The sequence below is a fragment of the Odontesthes bonariensis genome, chromosome 15, assembly GCF_027942865.1.
Source record: "Odontesthes bonariensis isolate fOdoBon6 chromosome 15, fOdoBon6.hap1, whole genome shotgun sequence".
Lineage (NCBI taxonomy): Eukaryota > Metazoa > Chordata > Actinopteri > Atheriniformes > Atherinopsidae > Odontesthes > Odontesthes bonariensis.
The window spans coordinates 37046760-37074187 of record NC_134520.1 but is presented as its reverse complement, the minus strand read 5'-3'; the positions used below and the strand labels follow the sequence as shown (position 1 = coordinate 37074187).

The 27428-nt window shown below is 46.6% G+C and overlaps 1 protein-coding gene across 3 annotated transcripts in view; it reads left to right on the top strand.

Annotated features, from left to right (window-relative positions):
- Nucleotides 1-27428, top strand: part of frem1b (Fras1 related extracellular matrix 1b) — a 76200-nt gene that overhangs the window by 42545 nt on the left and 6227 nt on the right. For 2 of the 3 annotated variants that reach the window (XM_075486102.1, XM_075486101.1), the window contains exons 21-31: nucleotides 4181-4325; nucleotides 7745-7886; nucleotides 7981-8185; nucleotides 12317-12581; nucleotides 20035-20455; nucleotides 22183-22384; nucleotides 23728-23872; nucleotides 23962-24091; nucleotides 26329-26401; nucleotides 26475-26621; nucleotides 27111-27415. In XM_075486102.1, coding sequence (XP_075342217.1) covers nucleotides 4181-4325; nucleotides 7745-7886; nucleotides 7981-8185; nucleotides 12317-12581; nucleotides 20035-20455; nucleotides 22183-22384; nucleotides 23728-23872; nucleotides 23962-24091; nucleotides 26329-26401; nucleotides 26475-26621; nucleotides 27111-27415 — 2180 coding nt within the window. Of the gene's footprint in view, nucleotides 1-4180; nucleotides 4326-7744; nucleotides 7887-7980; nucleotides 8186-12316; nucleotides 12582-20034; nucleotides 20456-22182; nucleotides 22385-23727; nucleotides 23873-23961; nucleotides 24092-26328; nucleotides 26402-26474; nucleotides 26622-27110; nucleotides 27416-27428 lie in introns of those variants that run through there. The other variant, XM_075486103.1, reaches the window with a different exon arrangement.

Genomic DNA, 27428 nt, shown 5'->3' with positions numbered 1-27428 from the left:
CGGCAAGGTGAGGCCGACCCTCTGAGCTCAGGCAAGGTGAGGCCCACCCTCTGAGCTCAGGCAAGGTGAGGCCCACCCTCTGAGCTCAGGCAAGGTGAGGCCGACCGTCTGAGCTCCGGCAAGGTGAGGCCGACCCTCTGAGCTCCGGCAAGGTGAGGCCCACCCTCTGAGCTCCGGCAAGGTGAGGCCCACCCTCTGAGCTCAGGCAAGGTGAGGCCGACTCTCTGAGCTCCGGCAAGGTGAGGCCGACCCTCTGAGCTCAGGCAAGGTGAGGCCCACCCTCTGAGCTCAGGCAAGGTGAGGCCGACCGTCTGAGCTCCGGCAAGGTGAGGCCGACCCTCTGAGCTCCGGCAAGGTGAGGCCCACCCTCTGAGCTCCGGCAAGGTGAGGCCCACCCTCTGAGCTCCGGCAAGGTGAGGCCGACCCTCTGAGCTCAGGCAAGGTGAGGCCGACCCTCTGAGCTCCGGCAAGGTGAGGCCGACCCTCTGAGCTCAGGCAAGGTGAGGCCGACCCTCTGAGCTCCGGCAAGGTGAGGCCGACCCTCTGAGCTCAGGCAAGGTGAGGCCGACCCTCTGAGCTCCGGCAAGGTGAGGCCGACCCTCTGAGCTCAGGCAAGGTGAGGCCGACCCTCTGAGCTCCGGCAAGGTGAGGCCGACCCTCTGAGCTCCGGCAAGGTGAGGCCGACCCTCTGAGCTCCGGCAAGGTGAGGCCGACCCTCTGAGCTCCGGCAAGGTGAGGCCCACCCTCTGAGCTCCGGCAAGGTGAGGCCCACCCTCTGAGCTCAGGCAAGGTGAGGCCGACCCTCTGAGCTCAGGCAAGGTGAGGCCGACCCTCTGAGCTCCGGCAAGGTGAGGCCGACCGTCTGAGCTCCGATAAGGTGAGGCCGACCCTCTGAGCTCCGGCAAGGTGAGGCCGACCCTCTGAGCTCAGGCAAGGTGAGGCCCACCCTCTGAGCTCAGGCAAGGTGAGGCCGACCCTCTGAGCTCCGGCAAGGTGAGGCCCACCCTCTGAGCTCCGGCAAGGTGAGGCCGACCCTCTGAGCTCAGGCAAGGTGAGGCCGACCCTCTGAGCTCCGATAAGGTGAGGCCGACCCTCTGAGCTCCGGCAAGGTGAGGCCGACCCTCTGAGCTCCGGCAAGGTGAGGCCCACCCTCTGAGCTCCGGCAAGGTGAGGCCGACCCTCTGAGCTCAGGCAAGGTGAGGCCGACCCTCTGAGCTCCGATAAGGTGAGGCCGACCCTCTGAGCTCCGGCAAGGTGAGGCCGACCCTCTGAGCTCAGGCAAGGTGAGGCCGACCCTCTGAGCTCCGGCAAGGTGAGGCCGACCCTCTGAGCTCCGGCAAGGTGAGGCCGACCCTCTGAGCTCCGGCAAGGTGAGGCCGACCGTCTGAGCTCCGGCAAGGTGAGGCCGACCCTCTGAGCTCCGGCAAGGTGAGGCCCACCCTCTGAGCTCCGACAAGGTGAGGCCGACCCTCTGAGCTCCGGCAAGGTGAGGCCGACCCTCTGAGCTCCGGCAAGGTGAGGCCGACCCTCTGAGCTCCGACAAGGTGAGGCCGACCCTCTGAGCTCCGATAAGGTGAGGCCGACCCTCTGAGCTCCGATAAGGTGAGGCCGACCCTCTGAGCTCAGGCAAGGTGAGGCCCACCCTCTGAGCTCCGGCAAGGTGAGGCCGACCCTCTGAGCTCAGGCAAGGTGAGGCCGACCCTCTGAGCTCCGATAAGGTGAGGCCGACCCTCTGAGCTCAGGCAAGGTGAGGCCGACCCTCTGAGCTCCGGCAAGGTGAGGCCCACCCTCTGAGCTCCGGCAAGGTGAGGCCGACCCTCTGAGCTCCGACAAGGTGAGGCCCACCCTCTGAGCTCCGGCAAGGTGAGGCCGACCCTCTGAGCTCCCGCAAGGTGAGGCCGACCCTCTGAGCTCCGGCAAGGTGAGGCCCACCCTCTGAGCTCAGGCAAGGTGAGGCCGACCGTCTGAGCTCAGGGAAGGTGAGGCCGACCCTCTGAGCTCCGACAAGGTGAGGCCCACCCTCTGAGCTCCGGCAAGGTGAGGCCGACCGTCTGAGCTCAGGGAAGGTGAGGCCGACCGTCTGAGCTCAGGGAAGGTGAGGCCGACCGTCTGAGCTCAGGGAAGGTGAGGCCGACCCTCTGAGCTCCGGCAAGGTGAGGCCGACCGTCTGAGCTCAGGGAAGGTGAGGCCGACCCTCTGAGCTCCGGCAAGGTGAGGCCGACCCTCTGAGCTCCGGCAAGGTGAGGCCGACCCTCTGAGCTCCGACAAGGTGAGGCCCACCCTCTGAGCTCCGGCAAGGTGAGGCCCACCCTCTGAGCTCAGGCAAGGTGAGGCCGACCCTCTGAGCTCCGGCAAGGTGAGGCCCACCCTCTGAGCTCAGGCAAGGTGAGGCCCACCCTCTGAGCCGGAGCTAAAGCTGCCCAATGGGCTGCTTTTATCTGGGTGTCAGGGAGAAGTTACCACATGTGGAGCACAAGTTCTGATGGAGCAGAACTTTACTCTCCTGAGTTGATAAAGATGGAGCTGAAAGACCCAAAGTAGAGGAAAATGACAACCTCAGACACAAGTATAAGAGTTCTATTAGCAGCTATCACAACAACTTACTGTTGGAAAACTGAGGCTGTGTTCGAAACCGCCTACTACATACTACATACTTCCATACTACATACTCATCGATCAGACAGTATGCAGAGTATTTACCCACAATGCATCTCGCTCCTGCCCGAGCTGAAATCAGCTGGCCTGAAGCTGATTTCTCTTAAGCTCTAAACTCTGTAAACTTTAGCAACATTTGAAACATTTTCACGTGAGAAAGTAGTTGTTTAGATCCCCAACGTGTTGAAAACCTGACAAAATACCGGCTGTTTACCATTTTGTTCCCACGAATTCGGCGCTACTAAAGCTAGCCGCAGTGAGCTAACGCACTTCCTGTTATTTTCACAAAATAAAATACCCGTTGCCTTTTATCATAGCGAAAGCCATTACCATACAATTGGTGCTTTTGTTTTGAAAACAGGAAGTGAACCTACCCTCGTTGTAGCTAGCTTGAGTATAAGTAGTAACCTCATGATGCATACCCAACATTTAGGAGAATCTAGTATGCATCCGGGAACTAAAAACAAGTTAAAGGTAGTAGGAGTAGTAGGAGAAGTTGGCGGTTTCGAACACAACCTGAGATTCATGTGATTGATGTAAAACCTTTATTGATACGTAGGCCACAGCTGGTACAATCAACACCAACAACACCTGCTGAGAGAGAGAAACAAGTTAATGACAACAATGATGTCACATGGACATGGAGAGGTGCATGATGGGAGCTCCCCCAGCAGGCTGGGCCTATAGCAGCAGAACTATGGGATGTTTCAGGCTCACCTGAGCCATCCCTAACTATAAGCTTTATCAGAAAGGAAAGTTTTAAGCCTGGTCTTAAAGGTAGAGAGGGGCCTGATAACTGAAGGCTCTGCCTCCCAAACTGGCAGCTGGTTCCACAGAGAGGGGCCTGATAACTGAAGGCTCTGCCTCCCAAACTGGCAGCTGGTTCCACAGAGAGGGGCCTGATAACTGAAGGCTCTGCCTGCCAAACTGGCCGCTGGTTCCACAGAGAGGGGCCTGATAACTGAAGGCTCTGCCTCCCAAACTGGCAGCTGGTTCCTCAGAGAGGGGCCTGATAACTGAAGGCTCTGCCTCCCAAACTGGCAGCTGGTTCCACAGAGAGGGGCCTGATAACTGAAGGCTCTGCCTCCCAAACTGGCAGCTGGTTCCTCAGAGAGGGGCCTGATAACTGAAGGCTCTGCCTCCCAAACTGGCAGCTGGTTCCTCAGAGAGGGGCCTGATAACTGAAGGCTCTGCCTCCCAAACTGGCAGCTGGTTCCTCAGAGAGGGGCCTGATAACTGAAGGCTCTGCCTCCCAAACTGGCAGCTGGTTCCTCAGAGAGGGGCCTGATAACTGAAGGCTCTGCCTCCCAAACTGGCAGCTGGTTCCACAGAGAATTTATTCTCGACAGGCAAAATATAAATATTTTTTCTTATGCCTGGCCCTAATACTCTTCCGTAGCTCCGTGCTGTTGTGGAAGAGGAGAAAGTTAAAAAACTGGCCTAAAAACCCTGAAAAACAACCACCATGTGGTCTCAGGCTGTTTCCTGGTTCGTTTAAAGGTCTTTTACACCCCCCCCCCTGCAGGCATGAAGATCGTGTACATGCACGATGACACGGAAACCCTGGAGGACGCCGTGGCGCTGCGGCTGACAGATGGCGTCCACGCCGCGGAGGCCACGGCTCGGGTCACCGTGCTGCCGGTCAACGACAACAAGCCCCGCCTGCTCAGGTGCACAAACACACACGCTCAGCTTGCTGCCTCTGTGAGGTCCTGAAACCTGAAACCTCTGAAACCCGGGACCCGCCGGTCCTCACACAGACACATAAACACCGCTCACACACACACACAGATGTGAGCAGAGAGGGCTGCTGTTCACAGCTCCTTAAGCTGGTTCACAGCATGTGTGAGGACATGTGTGGCTGTGCGGGGTCAGAGGTCAAGGGGACGGGTCCTCGTTACTCTATTTCATTATAGCAAGGATCTACTTTATATGTTTATAATAAGAATTAAGATTTAAGATGTGAAATTATAAGATAAAACCAGGTGAGAAGATGCAAAGAGTTTAAAAGAAAAGCGTTTGGAGGAAGTGAGTCGATGAAAGTGAGATTTAAGCAGAGAAACGACACATTTAAACGACTATAAGACCATCCGATCAGTTCAGGGTGATGAGGTCCCAGTCTGAGAAAAACCCTTTTTTAGAAGTTATTTTCACCAGATTTGGGACTGATTTAAGAACAGTTTTTGTTTATAATAATAATATAATAGTGTATAATAAGTATATAATATGAAAGGGACTACGGATGAAAACTAGCTTTGTAGCTATAATCCGGCATGTTTACATTTGTTTTTATACTGATGTTCATTAATGTGCATTGTCCCTGTTCAAATAAATAAATAAAACAATTTAAAAAGTATATAATAAAATAATTTAAAAATAAATATTTAAAATAATGGATGAATAGATAAAAGTAAACTAAACAAAACAAAAACAAAAAATAAAAAAATAAAATATATACTATATATCAAATCAAAATCAAATCAAATTGATTTATATAGCACATTTCATGTACAAACAGTTCAAAGTGCTTTACATAAAATAAAAGCATTGCAGCAGGGAGTGGAAGAAGCATTAAAAATACATAAAAGAATATAAAGAGAAACAAATAAAATCATTTAAATGAATTTAAATCAGATAAGTTCAAAGATATCGTGCAGATTTCATGCATAGACACATGAGAATTGTATTTGATTTGATTTGAATCTTAAGAATACAAGGTAGAAATGATGACAGTTACTCTAACAGAGTTTACTTCACCAAAAAGTCACTTTCTTCAGTGCACCAGCAGCGCTGAGGCCGGTTATCCCGTCAGGCTGCTGATCCCGGGGGGCCGGGTCGGGGCAGGCAGGAGGCTGGTGCACGTGGCCCCCCCTTCACACCCAGAATGTTTTCATTTGAACGAGTGATTTGGAATTTGCATCCTTGACTGGGCCCCCCGCCCCGCCCCCCCGTGCTGTCCCCACATCAGCTGAGGGCGGCTGGGCGCCGGCGTGGGCCGGGCTGGTGCTGTGAAGGCCAGCCGGGCAGAAGGAACACGCAGACTTGGCAGATGCCACCCTGCTTGTTGTTGCGTTTCCTGCAGGACGGACGTGGCAGCTTCCCTCCTGCCTGGGTTTTAGTTCCGAGTGAAGAAGCAGCCAGACGTTTCCTGATGTTCAGACCCCCCCACACAGCACCAACACCAGCAGCACCACCCCAGATCTGCGCCGTCCCGCTGGAGAAGAACCCGCCCGCACACTGACTTCCTGCCTCCCGATGTCCCAGCTAACAGCTTCTCCTTCAGGGGAGGCCTGCTGAACAGAAGGATGTTTTCCAGATGAACAGCAGGTTTTAGCTGTTAGACGCAGGTCAAATTTATTCATGAAGCTCGTTTAGAACGAGTTCGTCTCCTGTACTTTACTGTCAAATAGGATAAAAATCAACACGACAAACAGGAAAAACTCAGTAAAGGAGGAGCAGTGATGCAGATAATTCTGCAGCCGGAGCCCAGCTCACATGGAGAAATAAACTGTTCCACATATTAAAGGTTCAACACCTTTTTACGCCTGCTTTGGGCTTTAGGTGTCATTTAAAACCCTTAGCTTTTAATGTGTTTTTAAGGGCGTTACACTGGTTTATAATTGTTTTAGGATAGTTATGGATTTGGTTTTGAACTGGTTCGGGAAGCTGTTTAAGACTGAAGATTTTGACTGGTTTGTTGACGGTTTTTTACCCTTATTTTGAAGGTTATTCTGCTGGTTTTTTGGTCAGTTTTGAAAGTTATTTACCCCAGATTTTGGACTGATTCATATATATTTTTTTAACCAAGTTTTATTGGTATTCATATGTATTTACACATATCTTTTAGTTTTTTTCTTTCTGTTACATGAAAAAGAAAACTCCAATGTTAATCATGAAATGTATAAACTGAACAATCAAAGAAATGACAGTTTGGCAAACACTCCAACAGTCATTGGACTGTTTCTGACATTATTCCAGATCACACTTGGATGGCGTTTATGATTGTTTATGTTTCACAGGCAGGTTTAAGTATTTGCTCACAGGGCCCCATCTTGTTGAGAAGATGTCCATCTTGAGATGAAGGTGTGCTGTTATCTTCTCCATCACGTAAACCTTTTTCACTCTCTCCTGCCACTGGGGTATTGTGGGAGGGAGCGGCTTTAACCACAATTCAGTTATCATCTTCTTAGCTGTTAATAATAGGACATGTAATAGATACAGCTTCCCTTAGCGAGTGCTCCTATGATATAAAACTGTGGGGTCAGAGGTAGATCAATGTTTAATATAGAGAACATTTCTTTCTGAATCCCTTCCCAATAGTTTTTCAACTTTGGGCAGTCCCAACATATGTGTGTGTGGTCTCTAATCAGCACAAATTAGTTTTGTTATGGGGGGGGTTCTAAAATATCTCACTTTCAGCTTCCAGTTGAATTCTTTCCACATTGGGCTATTAGTTATTTTATGTCCCTCCTCACACACATCTTCCCAGCATGTATCTACGATAATCAGATTTTAGACTGATTTAATAACAGTTTTTGCTGATTCAAGAACAGTTTTGACTGGTTTGTTGACGGTTTTTTACCCTTATTTGGAGGGTTGTTCTGCTGGTTTTTTGGTCAGTTTTGGAAGTTATTTTCAGCAGATTTTGGACTGATTTAAGAACAGTTTTTGCTGATTTGAGGCAGGTTTTGAACCTGCATTTTGAGGGTTCCGCTGGTTCATGCTTGGTTTTAAGTGTTATTTTAGACTGTTCTGGACCTGGTTTTTCTCAGGTTTTGGACTCGGTTTGGACAGTTTTTGGTTGTTTTAGGGTTGGTTTTGAACTGGTTTCTGAGGGGCTTCGGACTGGTTTGGGATGTTGCTATGACACCTTTTGAGGGCCACACCATCGGCCGTAGGAGCCCTGGATGTTCTTGTGGCTGAGGATAGTTGGATACAACTCCTGGAGTTTGGACTTGTTGCAGGAGTCATGGAGATGATTCAAGGTCTCCTGACACTGAAAGACTTTTAGGACTAAAGATAAAATGGAAACTTTGGCCGTGTTTGATCCACCATGCAGATGGCAGTTTCTTCTTCGTTGGTGTTGCAGGAACGGCGGGCTGGACGTGGCCTCTGGTGAGCGCAGAGTGATCTCCAGCGTGGCTCTGGAGGCGGAGGACCTGGACACGCCCCCAAACCAGGTGTTCTACTTCCTGAATGCTGCACCTAGGTTTGGAAAGCTGCAGCTGAAGGTAACAGAGCTGGAACTGATACTTCTGTTTGCTCATATTCTGACGAGTATGACCAGCAGGGCCTCGTTCTTCATGTTTTCCATCGGTGCCGCAGGCCGAGTCGGGATGGACCGAACTGACGCCTGCTCAGAACTTCACTCAGGAGGACGTGGAGATGAACCGGCTGTGGTACCAGCACGCCGCCGCTGCCAACGCCACCGGCTTCAGAGGGCACGACAGCTTCCGCTTCACCCTCAGCGACGGGGACAACGAGGGTCCGGCTCAGAGCTTCTTTATCTCCATCCGCACCGTGCACAAAGGTCAGACGTGCACTGCAACCTCGTTACACACCACCCAACCCTGTTACACACCACCCAACCTCGTTACACACCACCCAACCCTGTTACACACCACCCAACCCTGTTACACACCACCCAACCTCGTTACACACCACCCAACCCTGTTACACACCACCCAACCCCGTTACACACCACCCAACCTCGTTACACACAACCTCGTTACACACCACCCAACCCCGTTACACACCACCCAACCTCGTTACACACAACCTCGTTACACACCACCCAACCTCGTTACACACCACCCAACCCTGTTACACCCCACCCAACCTCGTTACACACCACCCAACCTCGTTACACACAACCTCGTTACACACCACCCAACCCCGTTACACACCACCCAACCTCGTTACACACAACCTCGTTACACACCACCCAACCTCGTTACACACCATCCAACCTCGTTACACACCACCCAACCCCGTTACACACCACCCAACCTCGTTACACACCACCCAAACCCATTACACACCACCCAACCTCGTTACACACCACCCAACCTCGTTACACACCACCCAACCCCGTTACACACCACCCAACCTCGTTACACACCACCCAACCCCGTTACACACCACCCAACCTCGTTACACACCACCCAACCCCGTTACACACCACCCAACCTCGTTACACACCACCCAACCCCGTTACACACCACCCAACCTCGTTACACACCACCCAACCTCGTTACACACCACCCAACCTCGTTACACACCACCCAACCCCGTTACACACCACCCAACCTCGTTACACACCACCCAACCTCGTTACACACAACCTCGTTACACACCACCCAACCTCGTTACACACCACCCAACCTTGTTACACACCACCCAACCCCGTTACACACCACCCAACCTCGTTACACATCACCCAACCTCGTTACACACCACCCAACCTCGTTACACACAACCTCGTTACACATCACCCAACCTCGTTACACACCACCCAACCTCGTTACACACAACCTCGTTACACATCACCCAACCTCGTTACACACCACCCAACCTCGTTACACATCACCCAACCTCGTTACACACCACCCAACCTCGTGACACACCACCCAACCGCGTTACACATCACTCAACCTCGTTACACACCACCCAACCTCGTTACACACCACCCAACCTCGTTACACACCACCCGACCTTGTTACACACCACCCAACCTCGTGACACACCACCCAACCGCGTTACACACCACCCAACCCCGTTACCCACCACCCAACCTCGTTACACACCACCCAACCCCGTTACACACCACCCAACCTTGTTACACACAACCGCGTTACACACCACCCAACCTCGTTACACACCACCCAACCTCGTTACACACCACCCAACCCCGTTACACACCACCCAACCTTGTTACACACAACCTTGTTACACACCACCCAACCGCGTTACACACCACCCAACCCCGTTACCCACCACCCAACCTCGTTACACACCACCCAACCCCGTTACACACCACCCAACCTCGTTACACACCACCCAACCTCGTTACACACAACCTCGTTACACACCACCCAACCTCGTTACACATCACTCAACCTTGTTACACACAACCTCGTTACACACAACCCAACCTCATTACACACCACACAACCTCGTTACACACCACCCAACCTTGTTACACACAACCTTGTTACACACCACCCAACCGCGTTACACACCACCCAACCCCGTTACCCACCACCCAACCTCGTTACACACCACCCAACCCCGTTACACACCACCCAACCTCGTTACACACCACCCAACCCCGTTACACACCACCCAACCTCGTTACACACAACCTCGTTACACACCACCCAACCTCGTTACACATCACTCAACCTTGTTACACACAACCTCGTTACACACAACCCAACCTCATTACACACCACACAACCTCGTTACACACCACCCAACCTCGTTACACACAACCTCGTTACACACCACCCAACCTCGTTACACACCACCCAACCCCGTTACACACCACCCAACCTCGTTACACACAACCTCGTTACACACCACCCAACCTCGTTACACATCACTCAACCTCGTTACACACAACCTCGTTACACACCACCCAACCTCGTTACACACCACCCAACCTCGTTACACACCACACAACCTCGTTACACACCACACAACCTCGTTACACACCACCCAGCCCCGTTACACACCACCCAACCCCGTTACCCACCACCCAACCTCGTTACACACAACCTCGTGACACACCACCCAACCTCGTTACACATCACTCAACCTCGTTACACACAACCTCGTTACACACCACCCAACCTCGTTACACACCACCCAACCTCATTACACACAACCTCGTGACACACCACCCAACCTCGTTACACATCACTCAACCTCGTTACACACAACCTCGTTACACACCACCCAACCTCGTTACACACCACCCAGCCCCGTTACACACCACCCAACCCCGTTACCCACCACCCAACCTCGTTACACACCACCCAACCCCGTTACACACCACCCAACCTCGTTACACACCACCCAACCTCGTTACACACCACCCAACCCCGTTACACACCACCCAACCTCGTTACACACCACCCAACCTCGTTACACACCACCCAACCCCGTTACACACCACCCAACCTCGTTACACACCACCCAACCTCGTTACACACCACCCAACCTCGTTACACACCACCCAACCGCGTTACACACAACCTCGTTACACACCACCCAACCTCGTTACACACCACCCAACCTCGTTACACACCACCCAACCTCGTTACGCACGACCTCGTTACACACAACCTCGTTACGCAACCCCCAACCTTGTTACGCACCGCTCAACCTCGTTGCACAGCGCCCAACCTCGTTAAGGTCCCTCGTTAACTGAGAGTAAAAGATACTGAGGACCCACAGAGACACGTAGCACCAGATATATAAACCAGAGTCAGAACCAGAGTCAGAACCAGAGTCAGAACCAGAGTCAGAACCAGATCTAAACCTCAGAACCAGATATAAACTCTCAGATTGATGTGATCTCAGAGCGAAGTTGGAAGCTCTTCCCGTGCTGACAGTAAGAAGCGCGTTCACACACCTCTGCTCCTCTGGCCGGCCGGGGGTCATACATTATTTAGCGCCCCCTTCCTGCCGGCTTTACCAGTCGGGTGAACACGGATCGGTGGGCCCCGGCCCTTCTGGCTCGGGGCCCACCGATCCTGGAGGAGCAGAGGTGAGAAACGTCCGGCCTCCTCAGCCGGTGAATAATTAACGGAGGGGGAGGTGCAGCAGCTGTGGACAGACGGCCACTCTCCTCCTCTGGGTGCTGCTCCTCCTGCCAAGCTCCAACAATGACATGTTTTCCTCCGCAGTCACAGCTCCATCCCTCCACCTACTGCCTCCAGGTGACACCGTGCTGCTGAGCAAGGCAGCGCACCTGCAGAAAGGTCAACCTGAGAAACAGCATCCTGAGAAACGTCAGATTTAAACTCATTTTTAGGTGTTGATCCTCTAAAAAAGCTCCATAAATAACATGTTTTCGTCGGCTCTCGGTTCTCCACATTGAACTAACTAAAAGTCACTGCTTCATGCCTTCAGAAACCTCACAGTCTGACTGCCTCTAGTTGACATAGTGCTGCTGAGCAAGGCAGCGCACCTGCAGAAAGGTCATTCTGAGAAACAGCATCCCGAGAAACTGTTTTTTAGGTGTTTATCCTCTAGAAAAGCTCCAAAAATAACATTTTCACCAGATTTTGGACTGATTTAAGAACAGTCTTTACTGATTTATGGCAGATTTAAACTCATTTTTAGGTGTTTATCCTCTAAAAAAGCTCCAACAATGACATGTTTTCCTCCGCAGTCACAGCTTCATCCCTCCACCTACTGCCTCCAGGTGACATAGTGCTGCTGAGCAAGGCAGCGCACCTGAGGAAAGGTCAACCTGAGAAACAGCATCCTGCTGGCGTCAGATTTAAACAGTTTTTTAGGTGTTGATCCTCTAAAAAAGCTCCATAAATAACATGTTTTCGTCGGCTCTCGGTTCTCCACATTGAACTTCTTACTCTCTAACTTGTCGTCACTGCTTCATGCCTTCAGAAACCTCACAGTCTGCTTTCTCCAGGTGACATAGTGCTGCTGAGCAAGGCGGTAACCCTGAGGGAGGGTCAGCGGGTGGTCCTGAACACGGACATCCTGTTGGCGTCGGACTCGGCCGGGCAGCCTGAGCAGCTGGTCTACACGTTGACGATCCCCCCTCGATGCGGCCTCGTGCACGCCGTTCAGCGGCCGGGCGTGCCGCTGGGCGGCTTCACGCAGCTGGACGTGGCCGCGCATCGCGTGTGCTACACCCACGACAACAGCCACGACGCGGAAGCCGACTCCTTCAGGTGAGAAAAGACGCACCTCTGATGCTGACCTCAGGTCTGTTTAAGGCCTGAAGCAGAGCTGGAATCTGGGATAAGAGACGTTCCTGAGGTGTACCGCAGGGCTCTGTGTCGGGACCTCTGCTCTTCACCTGTACCTGTCAGAGACGGTGAAAGTGCTGGTTTAATTTTAGACTCACAGACAGTTTTACTCGGGGTGTACAATCAAAAGTCCCGCACAGTCGACGCAGATGTGTGACAAAGTTTTATGAATTTTAGTTTTTGGAGCAAAAAAAGAGGCAACAGTTACAATGTGGAAGAAGAATCTGCAAATCAGTCCAAATGATATTCATGCTGTGTGTTTATCTTTAGTTTTAAGATTATCAGGATTAATCTACATGAAATTTAATGAATATAAACTGCTGCGTCTCTAAATTGGTCGGACAAACAAACGAACATCCGTTTCCTTGCCAAAGTTTTAATGTTTTTAAGTCTTCATGACCTTGAGAAAGCCATCCGTGCCCTAATAAGTTCAAGGTCAGACTATTTTAATGCTCTTTATGTGGGCGTCTCCCAGTCTTCTCTCAGCCGCCTTCAGCTGCTGCAGAACGCTGCTGCCCGTCTTTAACCAACACCAACAGACGTGTGCACATCACTCCTGTTCTTAACTCCCTCCATCGGCTTCCTGTCCTTTATAGAACTGATTTTAAACTCTTAATGTTTGTATTTAAAGCTCTTAACGGCCTCGCCCCGTCGTATTTATCTGAGCTTTTAACAGTCCTGGTAGAGCTCTGAGGTCAGCAGATCAGTTTCTGCTGGAAGTGCCCAGGTCAGAATACAAACCCTGGGGTGAGCGAGCCTTTTCCCAAAGCTGCCCCCAGGCTCTGGAATAAGCCCCCCGTCCAGCTGCGTCTTATTTCTGACCCGGGCCTCTTCACATCCAGGCTAAAAACCTGCTTATTTAGGATGGCTTTAATACCCAGTAGCATGATGACACTTTTATCTGATTTTATCTTATTTTATTTTATTCGATTTTGTTGTATTTTATTGATTTCACTGTTCTTTTATTGTTTTTATTTGTTTTTACTAGGGCTGGGCAACGATTAAAATGTTTAATCTAATTAATCTCATGATTTCCCTGATTAATCACGATTAATCGCATTTGTACGCAAAATCCAAAAATGAATCCAAAAGTAGCGTATAGCTTTTAGCATTTAGCTTTATTTTAAATGTGCTGCCATATGAATGAAAGTGCCATAACATTTGTTGTGCAAACACACTTTTAACATCAGCATCTTTCTGTAGTTTTTATGTAGAAGCCTCGCTCCACTGTCTGTTTCCTTGAATGACTTGCTGCTATCAGTTGTGTGTTTTGCCTTTAAGTGATATTTTAGACTGGAACTACTACGCTGAGAAGACAATTCAACTTGGCAGTGTTTACAGATGACTTTGGTTCTGTCGACTCCGCCGTCTGGAAGAACTTTAACATGAAAATGGCAGAGTAAAAGTTCCGTACCCTTCTCCATGTTTGGTGGATCCGCCGATTACTTTCTTTTCCGGTTCCACAGCAACAGACTTTTACAAAATAAAAGCCTGTGAGCAACAGACTTTTACAAAATAAAAGCCTGTGAGCAGCAGACTTTTACAAAATAAAAGCCTGTGAGCAACAGACTTTTACAAAATAAAAGCCTGTGAGCAGCAGACTTTTACAAAATAAAAGCCTGTGAGCAGCAGACTTTTACAAAATAAAAGCCTGTGAGCAACACACTTTTACAAAATAAAAGCCTGTGAGCAACACACTTTTACAATAATAAAATAAATAATAAAACCTCCGTTAATGTGCAATAAAATATTTACCAGCGTCAGATAATTAACAAGTTAACTCGCCCAGCCCTAATAAAAATAAACATTTTATTAAAATAATTCCATAAATAAGTCATAAGATTGATGCTTTTGTTTAAGAGTTAATTATTTTGGAAAAATTAATAATAAATAAATAAATAAATAAATAAATAAATGAATAAAAACCTACTTATTTAGGATCACTTTTAATACCCAGTAGTATGATGACACTTTTATCTTATTTTATCTTTATCAATTTTGTTGTATTTTATTGCTTTTACTGTTCTTTTATTGTTTTTATTTGTTTTTACTTCTTCTTCTCTTTATTTATTACCTGCTGTGAAGCACTTTGGTGCATCGTAAGGATCGTCTGTTTAAATAAAGAACATTTAAATTAAGTCCAACACAAAAACATAAAAATGTAATGAAATTAGATAAAGATATCCAAAAAACACAGGATTATAATAATACTAACAGTAATGAGTATAAAGCTGAGCCTGTGTGGAGGTGAACAGGTGTAGCCCAGGTGTGATGGAAGCTGCTGACCTCTCTGACTGTCACTTAACTGGAATTATTTTGCAGCACAGCATGAAACTCTGCGCACATCAGGAGAATAAACGGCAAATTATCCGGCTGCACATTGTGAGAGGAGCATATTTCTGTCCCCTAAAAACTGTCACACACAACATTTGGCCGACAAAACAAAACTGGGCACCGAGACGAGAGAGAAAAAAGCTCGGCGTCAGGAGACGACAGGCTTTCTCTGCTGCAGTATGTTGATCTGCTTTTCCAGCCAATTTGGCAGCGGCGGGGTTTTTTAAGGAGGGGGGGTGTGTTGGTGTGTGCAGACCCGGGTTTGTCACCCAGACCTGAGCTGCCCAGAACGGCTGGCTGTCTGGCTGCAGAACACTCATCAGATCACAGCCAAGCCGAGACAGGCTGCCAATCAGAGAGCAACCGGATCGCATCAGAACTCTGGCTGCAGCATTTTGGATCAGCTGGAGGCTTCTCAGAGAATATGTGGGACAGCCCAATAATAAAGAATTACAGCAGTCCAATCCTGAAGTAACAGATGCATGGAGCAGTTTTTCTGCATCACTCTGAGACAGGATGGTCCTGATTTGAACAATATTACGAAGGTGGAAGAAGGCAGTCCTAGAAACCTGTTTTATATGCGAGTCAGAGGACAGATCCTGGTCAGAAATAACTCCAAGGTTCCTCACTGTAGGCCCAGAAGCCGAGGAAATACCATCTAGAGCAGAGATACTCCTCAAGCTCTAACTGGCAGCTCGCACTCGCACAGTAGCTTATAACCTTATGGTAACAATGACAATACATTTTTTCAAATAACATACAGCGAATACTGCACAGTATTAGGTATTTTTATTAAGTTTGCGTTTTTGTAGTATTAAGTATTTTTATTAAGTATTAATTAAGGCTTAATGGTGTTTTCTAAAGGGGGCTCTGTTAAACCTGGCAACGCAGCCCGCGCCATAATTAAACCACCGTCACACATGACCGCAGTGCATGCTAGCATCTTTAGCCAGTGCACGCTAGCTCCTTTAGCCAGAGCGAGATGCAGGCACAATGGATCGGTTTTTCATTTAAAAAGGGCAAAAACCAGCACAGAAACCATGCTCATCCTAAATGTGTCACTATGATTACAACAACAAACTACAAATACAACATGAAGAAAGTCGAGGACATGCACGCCAGCTTCCACTCATCCCAGTATTAAGGTGAATGTGGTCTGAAATGAAAATGTATTGGCTGTGTTGTTTCTTTTTTTGTGGGATTTATATATGTAGAAATGCATATTTGCAAAAGGGAACTTTAGTATGTTGTGGTAAAAGTGGCTCTTCCCTTGATTTTGCTCTGCCAATGTGGTTCTAGTGAAAAAAATAGTGAGTATCACTGGTCTGGAGTAACTATATAACCGAACAGTTTCTCCCTGAAGCGCTCAGGTCAAAAGATAATGACTTCAGTTTTAGTTTAGAAGCAGACAGTTCTGAGTCATCCAGGTCTTTATGTCTTTAAGACATGCTTGTAGTCTGACCAACCTATTGGGTTCATCTGGTTTCATAGATAAGTACAGCTGAGTATCATCAGCATAGCGGTGGAACTTTATGCCATGCTGTCTAATAATGTTACCTGTAGCATCCCCGGTTAAATGATGGTCTTACTCTCATACTGATGGATCACATGGGTTTTATTTTATGTTAACATTTTCCACCTTTTCCACCGTATGATGACTTTTCACAAATTCCTTGTGTTGTAAATTTTAAACCATTTCAACCATAGTTTAATGAAACTAAAATGATGAATTTTTAATGAATGACTGAAATAATTATTAACCATTCCAATCATTAATGTCTCCTTTTTTTTAATCCTGTTTTAAGACTTTTAAGACCAGAATAATTATTTGTAGGCTTACATGAAATCACACAAAACAGAGACACGTATAGCCCGAACCAAACAAATTACGGCTATTAGACTTTTATACAGTCTATGTTATTACACAACTTTAACCATAATAATTAACATTAGAAATCAGAATTGCATAGCAGGCTAAAGAAATGCTCTATCGCTCGATCAACAAGCGCTAACACTTAGCATCGCGCTAGCTAACGTGTGCGTTATGCTCATTTTTAATCCTGGCAAAAGGTCAGCAAAAATAACTCAACCGGGTGCTGAACATATACAAAATGTCGAAACCCACACTGAGAACGGTAGATAGTCCAAAAGTTTTCCTTTACTTTTACTCCTCTAATTTCCCTTTTTTCTTTTTTTTTTTGCCTTTTCCGTTCTGGTGACATCCCTTCAAAATAAAATCCCGGTCATGTCACAAAGGTAAAATAAACACGAACATCGAAATACAAATGGATGAACCACACAAAACAATATCATCCACATTACCTGATGGAAGCATGTACAAAGTGAAGAGAATCGGTCCGAGCACAGAACCCTGAGGAACTCCACGACTCACTCTGGTGTGTTTACATGAACAGTTTGTTCATGTTTGTCGATGATCGATCGGATCGATATCGCAGCTTCTGAGCTGAGCTTGTGTGAGGGCGTCAGGACTCAGGTGTTCACATCAGAGAACACACCTGTGCATCGGTCACGTCTGTGTTGCCGTGACAGCGGATGATTAATGTGCATTATTAAGAGAATAAGAGCGGCGTCCCTGAGCAAACATGGATGACACTGCAGCCAGATGTTACACCAGGGCTGTGTGGAGGCCTGGGGCAGTTTGTCAGCTGCAGGGCTGAGAGGCAGATTGTGTTGGCAGAGGGCTGCAGAACACACACACCGGCTCCACCACAGTGTGTGAGAGCTGTACAGTCACGGGCGTAAAATTGCGTATGGACGTGTCCATACCAATATGTGGATAAGTTTAAAATGTCCATAACAATTTTGAATGGGAAATTGCACAGCGTTCGGGAAACAAAGGGTTAATTTTCCCCTTCCGCAGTTCCTTCTATCAAAGACGGCGTGTCATTGGTGGGGACAGCCTCGCTCTCTGTGATTGGCTCACCTTCTATAGCACTATGCCAGAGCTATTAAAGTAATACACCACTCTGCGCTATGCCTGGCTTGTTGTTGCTAGGTTGGTTGCTAAGCGGTGAAACATCTCGTCAACAGAGGCTGAGCAAAGTTTCAGCTCTGAGGAGGTTGAAAACATGGCTCAGGACAACATGCTGCTGTCTGCCATATCCACCAGGACAGGTTGGATAGCATTAGCATAAAACAAATATGCCAGCAGTTTGTCTGCCTCAATGACCGGAGGCGCCGTGCATTTGGCTCATTCATACAAGATTTGGCTAGTTAATAGGCTGAAAGCTACAAACTTAATAGTTTTTCAGGAAAAAGTGTTTTTCATGTGACAGTTTATGTCTTTATTTTTAATAAATGTTTGCTGGACCTTAATCTTTTGACTGCTGGTGTTTTATTTTTGTGGGAACTGTGCAGAGCTAATAAATGCTTGTTGCTAATGCTAAGTAGTCATCCGCCTACATTTTTCAAAAATTGTACATTTCCACTTTTATTGTTCGCACTTTTCACACTTATATTTGCAGTGTGCACTTTCAAAACTTCACCAGTTAATATTTTATACAAAATGCACCCAAACTCATCAACTTACAGATCCTGAACTTTCAGAAACACGTGTAATAATAAAACATCTTACTGTGGCAGTGTCTGCCTGGGCCTGTGATGATGTTGAAGTCACCAGAAACTTGAGTCACTTGCATAAAAAAATCAATTCTCAATCTTGCCATTATGGTTTTCATTAAAAAAATGGGCTGTGAATCAGATGGGATTTGCCATTATTCACCCCAGAATTGGTTAAAATGCAGGAAATTGCATCTAAGCTTTTTTTTTTTTTAACATTTGAAGAGGTTTTTAAGCTAATTTTAAGATCACTTTTAACTCAAAAGTCCTAAATATCACATTTTATTTCAAGAAATCTTGACAAGCCGATTTTCACTAGTTCCATTGGCAGATTTTTTTGCTTATTTCAAGCAAAAACACATTTTATTTGTTGTTTTTTACTTATTTTTGGAGGGGCATTTTTTTCCAGTGTGTGACAAAGTTTTATGAATTTTAGTTTTTGGAGCAAAAAAAGAGGCAACAGTCTCAATGTGGAAGAAGAATCTGCAAATCAGTTCAAATGATAATCATGCTGTGTGTTTATCTTTAGTTTTAAGATTATCAGGATTAATCAACATGAAATTTAATGAATATAAACTGCTGCGTCTCTAAATTGGTCGGACGAACAAATGAACAATGTTGTCAGGACTAGTTTCTTCCAGCTGCGTCTCCTGGCCAAAGTTTTAATTGCATCTAAGAAATACAAAATTTTTTGGGTAAGGACCCCCAGACCCCCCACACAAATGAGGTGTCCCTCAACCTTAAGGGCCGTGTATACTCTCGCAGCAGTGTGTCGCAGACACGACGCAGTTATTTTTGATTTATGCCCACTTTTGAAGCGCGGTCTGCGCTATGTTGATCCCACGCCACAACGCAAGAGGGACTATCACCAACAAGCTAGGATTGTGGGTGTGGTGGGTGGCGTGTTTCTCTTCCGGTTACGGAGGTCATTCAACAACAATGGCGACTGGACGAATGCGCACTTTGATTGAGATGCAGCTGATCGATCTAGAAATAGAAGAAATATTGCTACTACTGGAGCTGGCAGAGAGGCGAAAGAATCGTCACGGTTAGCACGGTTAGCACGGTTAGCGTTACCGTTAGCCGGTTAGCAAACCGGAAATACGCATAGTGTAGAGCGGATGTAGAGTTGACCAATCAGAGGCCTCCTTTCTCTCCTCCTGCGGCGATATCTGCGGCACTGTCTGCGGTCAGTTACAGTTTTGGGGAGGTGCACCAGAGTGTCTGCGTAAGGGGGGGGCATGTCTGCGTTAACTGCGACACACGCAGACGACCTGGTTTCCGACCATAAACAGGCCTTTAGGTGGTGGTGGAGTGTCAAATTATGTCCCCACCAATGTCAACACCATTATTACACCCTTGTGTAGTCTTTGTAATATAACCGCGTCCACTCAGCAGGGGGCGCTGCAGCCTCGGCTGGAACACAAACTCCCTCTAACTCGGCGTGTTTTCATATCCTCAGTTTTGTCGTCACGAATGGTGAGTTGTCCCGAAGTGGCAGCCTCCATTTCACCATCGAGCGTGGCGACCGCATCCCACCGACGCTGAACATCAACGGCGGCCTCCGGGTGGAGGACGGCTCGACCGCGGCCATCACCGCTGAGCGGCTGCAGCTCACGGACCCCGACACCGCCACAGCCAACCTCAGCTACACCGTCACTCAGCCGCCACGATACGGTAAGCTTCTGCTGGGAGGAGTGCCACTGACCTCGCCACCCAGCTTCTCCCAGGCCGACGTGGACGCCCTAAACCTGGCTTACCGGCACGACCCGGGCAGCCCGGCAGAGATCGACAGATTCTACTTCCTGCCGAGTGACGGAAACAACAAAGGATACCTGGAGTTTGGACAGCTGAGGGAGGAGCCTGCAGTGTTCGACATCCAGGTGAGCCACAAACATACAACCCCCCCATCTGTTCAAATCACAGGTGGAATCAGTTCAGATCACAGGTGGAATCAGTTCAAATCAGAGGTGGAATCAGTTCAGATCACAGGTGGAATTAGTTCAGATCACAGGCGGAATCAGTTCAAATCAGAGGTGGAATCAGTTCAGATCGCAGGTGGAATCAGTTCAGTTCACAGGTGGAATCAGTTCAGTTCACAGGTGGAATCTGTTCAGTTCACAGGTGGAATCAGTTCAGATCACAGGTGGAATCTGTTCAGATCACAGGTGGAATCAGTTCAGTTCACAGGTGGAATCTGTTCAGATCACAGGTGGAATCAGTTCAGTTCACAGGTGGAATCTGTTCAGATCACAGGTTGAATCGGTTCAGATCAGGCTCCATCTTTGTAGTTCAGCAGGAACGGATCTGCTCTGCAGGACGGAGCCTTTAATGGAGCCTTTTCTTCAGTTTCCACCTTAAATCTGAACTCAGACTCAGTTTGCTGCTCATGAATTAAAAGTATTTATATATATTTTATATATTATATATGTTTTTTTCCTCTTCTGACAAAAATATTGCTAAACAATGTAATTACAGATTTGTAGATCTGTTTTACACATTTGTTTTTCTTACAAAATAAAAATCTAATTGAACATCTTCCAGCAGCTGTGATTCCAGCCAGGAGTTTTCCTCTATTTAACAGATGATTATTAACTCCCTGAACTGACTGAATCATCAATTAGACACAGAAAGCTTTTAATTCTATTTAATGATTAAAAGTAGAGAAGAAGAAACAGTTTTATGAAGCTGAATGACAGAAGAAGAAGAGCAGCTCTGTGAGGACAAACATCCGATCGCTGGGCTCCAGATTCTCTCCAACATGTGATGTTAGTGACACCCAGTGGCTGCCAGCTGAACTGCAGCCTGCTGGTTGTTCATCCTCCTGCACAAAGCTTTATCTTTTATTCTGCAAATAAGCACACAGAAACTGCTCTGTTTACTCTGAAATATGTACAGATTTTACACTGAGGTAAAAAAGTAAGATTTATTGGCTGTTTCTTTGTTTTTTTATATTTACATAATTATGAAACGGTCCTGTTCAGCTTTATTTCTTTATGTTTTATATAAAAACAGGAAGCAGATGATTCACTGAAACGTTTTCTGTCTGTCACACTGTGTTATCTTTGCTGTTTTTCACACATGCAGCTAAAGAAATGGGAACAAATCTTAATTCCAGTCTAAAACCCACAAAGAGCTTCTAGATTATTCATTTCTGCTGGCATAAAACAGTTTAATCATTTCATTTATATGAATTGTTCCATAATTAGTCATTAGATTATATCTTATATTCCTTTTTTAAGCTTTACATTGAATCTTATTTACTTTTTCTTGATGTTGAATAACATATAATTCTTATTATTGTAGTTTTTTTTTCCTACTTTTCTACTTTTAGACGTGATAACTTTCATTATTTTGGGATTAGGATTTTTTTTAAACTGAATTTCTTATATTAATTTGACTCTTTTGGTAACTGAAAGCAGTTTTAAATGTAAATGTAGAAAAAAGTTGAAACTATGAAGCTGTTTTTCACAGATGCAGCTAAAGAAAAGGGAACAAATGATAAGTTGGACACAACACTGGTTCATCCCTTGAGTTAGGAGCCTTTTTCCTGCCTGAATGCTTATCAGCTCAGAGTTAGGTGAAGGAATGAATCTCCTGCTGTGCTCAGGTGGATCGGGTGGACCGGTTCCCGCCCAGTCTGACCACCCTGCAGACTCCCAGCTCCGTGGTGGATCTGGGCGCCGGGCGTTCCGGCATCTTTATCACCAGCCGACACCTGCAGGCGTCCGACCCCGACAGCCCCGCGGAGCAGCTGCAGTTCTCCATCAGCAGACCTCCGTCCTTCGGCTACCTGGAGAACGCCGCCACAGGTGATCCCACCGGGAGGTTTCCTTCAGCTCGCTGTAAAGCTGCCGTGTTCTTTATTCATAAGATTACTTTATCCAATATTAGTATTACTAAGGGCCTGAGCATTTATTCTGTTTTTGAGCAATTGTTTCCAATACAAATGTATTAAATTCCTCTATTTAAATCTTTAAATGCCGTTTTCTCAAAATCAGTTTTTTGTATTTTTCCAGTATCAATATCTCAGCCTATGGAGCACCTACTAACACCAAACTTTCCAGTTATACACTTAGCAGTATTCTGAAGATATTTACAGAAGGATTTGTTGATAAATCATTCCTGGCCTGATTTATGTGACATTATAATAAAAAAATATGGCGAAAAATCAATGTTTTTTAGGCTATGGACAGTATATTTTGATTTCCTAGGAAATGAAAGCAGATATCCTGAAATCCCTCTGTAATTTCCTTTTCATTTTGTATGTAAACAAAATGAAAAAAGAATTTTGCACCTGGCTTTATCATATGTTCAGATCTATCTTCTGGAAATATATGCAAATGTGCGCATATTTAATGAGATAATGCCTAATTTGCATAATTAAACATACAAATTTCTAAAACTTGTAATACATTTTTTTCTCATACTTGTATAAGTAATCAACTGAGGAAGTTTCATGGTGATATCTATTATTTTAAAATATTACCCTATTCACCTGTAGTGTCTCGCCTTAATAACATTATTTTATTTAATATTAGTATTACTAAGGGCCTGAGCATTTATTCTGATTTTGAGCAATTGTTTCTAATACAAATGTATTAAATTCCCCTATTTAAATCTTTAAATGCCGTTTTCTCAAAATCAGTTTTTTGTATTTTTCCAGTATCAATATCTCGGCCTATGGAGCACCTACTAACACCAAACTTTCCAGTTATACACTTAGCAGTATTCTGAAGATGTTTACAGAAGGATTTGTTGATAAATCATTCCTGGCCTGATTTATGTGACATTATAATATAAATAATATAAATATAAATAATATAAATAATGCGAAAATCAATGTTTTTTTAGGCTATGGACAGTATATTTTGATTTCCTAGGAAATGAAAGCAGATATCCTGAAATCCCTCCATAATTTTCTTTTCATTTTGTGTGTAAACAAAATGAAAAAAGAATTTTGCACCTGGCTTTATCACATGTTCAGATCTATCTTCTGGAAATATATGCAAATGTGCGCATATTTAATGAGATAATGCATAATTTGCATAATTAAACATACACATTTCTAAAACTTGTAATACATTTTTTTCTCATACTTGTATAAGTTTTTTACCAGAAGAAGAAGTTAGAGCTGATTTCTCTGGTCCTGCAGGAGCCTCCATCAGGGGCCGGTTCACCCAGCTGGACCTGGATCAGCGGGCCGTGCTCTTCGTCCTCCCGGCCGATGTGGAGGTGACGGCCGACAGCTTCCAGTTCCGCCTCAGCGACCCGGCGGGGAACAGCGGCCCGCCTCAGACGTAAGGTTCTGCTGCATCCAGCTGTTGGTTCTGATCAGAGAACCGAACCTCCAGTCCAAACCCGCCGCTGTTTCCTGTGTCTCCTGCAGACTGCAGCTGTCCTGGTCTCGGGTGGAGCTGTCGGCGAGCTGCTACAGAACCTGTGAGACGGCGGGAACGCTTCAGATCCGGATCCAGCGCAGCGGGAGGAGCATCGACCCGGCCTACGTGGCCATCCAGGTGATCCTCACAGAGGAGGAGGCCCAGATGTTGTATCTGTTGGTGTATGCCAGGGGGCCAGAACCCAAAGAACACTTTAGGACCCACTGAAACACATTAAAACTAAATGTTTTTTTAATATAAATATGAATAAAACAGACAGGAATATTATTCCAGAATAAATAAATTAAAACTTTAAATAACTATATTTAAATATTTTTTTAAATATTTTGCTCTCCTTAAAGACATATCCTGGCAAAATTATAATATAAATTAGGTAAAATTATAATGAATTATATTAAGTTAGAAATATCCTGCAAAAAAAACAGTCGACGTTAATTCAATTCAATTCAAATTCAAAAATACTTTATTTATCCCGTTATCTGTTAAAAGAACAACAGATCAAAACATTAGCATTATTACATAATAATGTTAATGTAATAGTATTAGCACATAATGCTAATGCTAATGTAATAGCATTATTATGTAATAATGCTTATAATTATGCTTATAATAATGCTATTACATTAGCATTATTATGTAATAATAATATTTATATAATAATGCTAATGTAATAGCATTATGTGCTAACGCTATTACATTATATTATTATTATGTAATAATGCTTATAATAATGCTATTACATTAGCATTAGCAGCTAATGTTAATTTAATAATACTATTACATTAGCATTAGCATTATTATATAATAATATATAAAAATTTTGTTTTTAAGTAAATGTTAAAATAACAACAGATCAAAACATTCAGTTTTCTTTGCTCTTGTGCGTTTTGTCAGATGTTCGGCGTCTGTTTTTGGCAACATGTTTGTTTATGTTTGGTGAGTTCCTGTGCTGCAGAGATTCTCAGGATGGACTGCAGGTGTTCATCCCTGAGAACAGCTTCTCGCACAGATATGTGCTACTAAACATGCACAAGGTTTGAGCCGCATGCAGACGGAGCTGGGGCATTGCTTCAGGAATGGGGCAAATAAACTGTGGGCCCTGCCTTTAGTGTCCCATTACACTGCAGCTCAATCAGCTCCATCTGAATCTCTACAGGTTCATAAGTTATGAAGCAGCTCGAAATTCTTTTTCTGTGCTTCAAAGTCACCAAAGCGCCGTGCGGGTCGGTTCAGAACGGTACGGTTTTCTTTGGGGTCAGCTTGCGTTCCCACTGTACAAAGCGGACCCTCAGGGGTGGGCGGAGCCGAAGTGTAAATAACAAATAACATCCATAATGTGGAACCACCTCCCAGCTTCTTCAGCTTAATGCCACACCGGCTCGCGGTCCGGGTGAAACCACTCTCTGACATTTCTGCTGCGATCAGCTGGAAAACTTTTTGGTTTGGCACAGCGCCATCGAGCTGCCGCTGCACAGCCTCCTCACCGACACCGGAGAGCAGAGCCTGGAACCGGTCCTGTGGGCTCGGTACCCCAAGCAGAAGGGTTACAGACATGGGAACGGGTTCCATGGTAACCATGGGTTGCATGGTAACGGGTTCCATGGTAACGGGTTCCATGGTAACCATGGGTTGCATGGTAACGGGTTCCATGGTAACCATGGGTTGCATGGTAACGGGTTCCATGGTAACCATGGGTTGCATGGTAACGGGTTCCATGGTAACGGGTTCCATGGTAACCATGGGTTGCATGGTAATGGGTTCCATGGTAACGGGTTCCATGGTAACCATGGGTTCCATGGTAACCATGGGTTGCATGGTAACGGGTTCCATGGTAACCATGGGTTGCATGATCATGGGTTGCATGGTAACGGGTTCCATGGTAACGGGTTCCATGTACGCTTTGGTGGTAGTGGAAACACTGAAATAAGAGAACCGTTCTGAACTATCTAAATAAAATAAATTCACGGGCCAGATGTAGCTTCAGCCACAGTCATGTGACATCACTGTGATGTGTGGTGCTGCTCACCATGGCAACATGTGGAGCTACGTCAGCCTGTACTTCACCCGAGGTCAGAGCCTGAGGTTTAAGCTCAGAGCGTTCCCTGAATGTTTCAGCTCCTAACTGGTTGTATTTTGGTTTATCTGAATAAGAGGATAAGAGAACGTTCGCACAGGTTCGGGTTAGTTTGAAAGTTCCTCCTTTAACGAGCCGTTCTCACCCCTTAAGTTGGCTCCGCCTCCTGAAACGCCGCCATCAGCTGGCGGCTGTTGGTCCACTCGGGGCTGAAGATGGAGACGGAGTCGGTTCAAAGCGAGCTGACAGAGTGAAATGGATAAAAGTGTTTCTGTTGCAGGTGGAGGAAGGATCGGCCAAGCTGGGCAGCGATTTCTCCCACAGCTCAGCCGGTCTGATCCAGTTTGATCCAGGTGGGATTCTGCTCCAAAATGCTAAATGTTCTGCCGGCTGACTGGCTCAGATTCTTTGCTCCCGTGGGTTCAGGTGTGAACGTGAAACTCTGGAGCGTTTACCTGACCGACGATGGCCTGGAGGAGAACCACGAGACCTTCAGCGTCACCCTGAGAGACCCTCAGAACGCCGTCCTGGGGCGGGGCACCGCGGCCGTGGAGATCATCGACCCCAGAGGAGGTGACCGGGGGTGGAGCAGGGATTTTAAATGTTCCAGGGGGGGCACATGAGCGCCACATAAAGCCCAGAGACACGACGCTGAAGCTGGCATCCGATTCGCAAATTAAATGGATGGGCATAAAGGGCCATTTCACTGCATTTTGATCACACTAAACTAGATCCTGTACGGAAACTACAATAGTTACACTGCTCAAATCTGGATGGAATTATTCTAAAGAGGCTGTAGATTCATTAAAACCTTGTTTGGGATTTGTGAAACCTTTTTCTGATTAGTCAAAATGCAGAACAGGGCCATTTTACTGCATTTTTTGCATTTTGATCGCCCTAAACAGGTCCTGTATGGAAACTACAATAGTTAGACTGCTCAAATCTGGATGGAATTATTCTAAAGAGGCTATAGGGTCTTTAAAACACATTGTATGATTTGTTAAAACTTTATTTGGTCATTGAAAATTCAAAAAGGTGAAATCACCCATCTCTGTCTGTCAGGAAGGTGTGATCCAGAGGAGCTGAAGGTGGAGGACGGCCCGCGGCCCCCCGCCTCTCCTCGTCCTCCCCGGCCTGAGGAAGACGAGGAGGACGGCCCCGTCACCGACATCGAGGCGGAGCTTCTGTGGGAGAACCAGCCTCACCCCCCCAGAGGAGACGTCCCCGACCGCCGGCCCTACCTGGACTACGAGGAGGTGGAGCCACAGGACCAGGCGGCCCCCAGCTACAGAAACGCCCCCCATCACAGCGGGCGGCTGCCAGGAACAGACGCCGGGAGCAGCAGACTTGGTCTGAGAGGACAAAAGGTGAAGCTCGCTC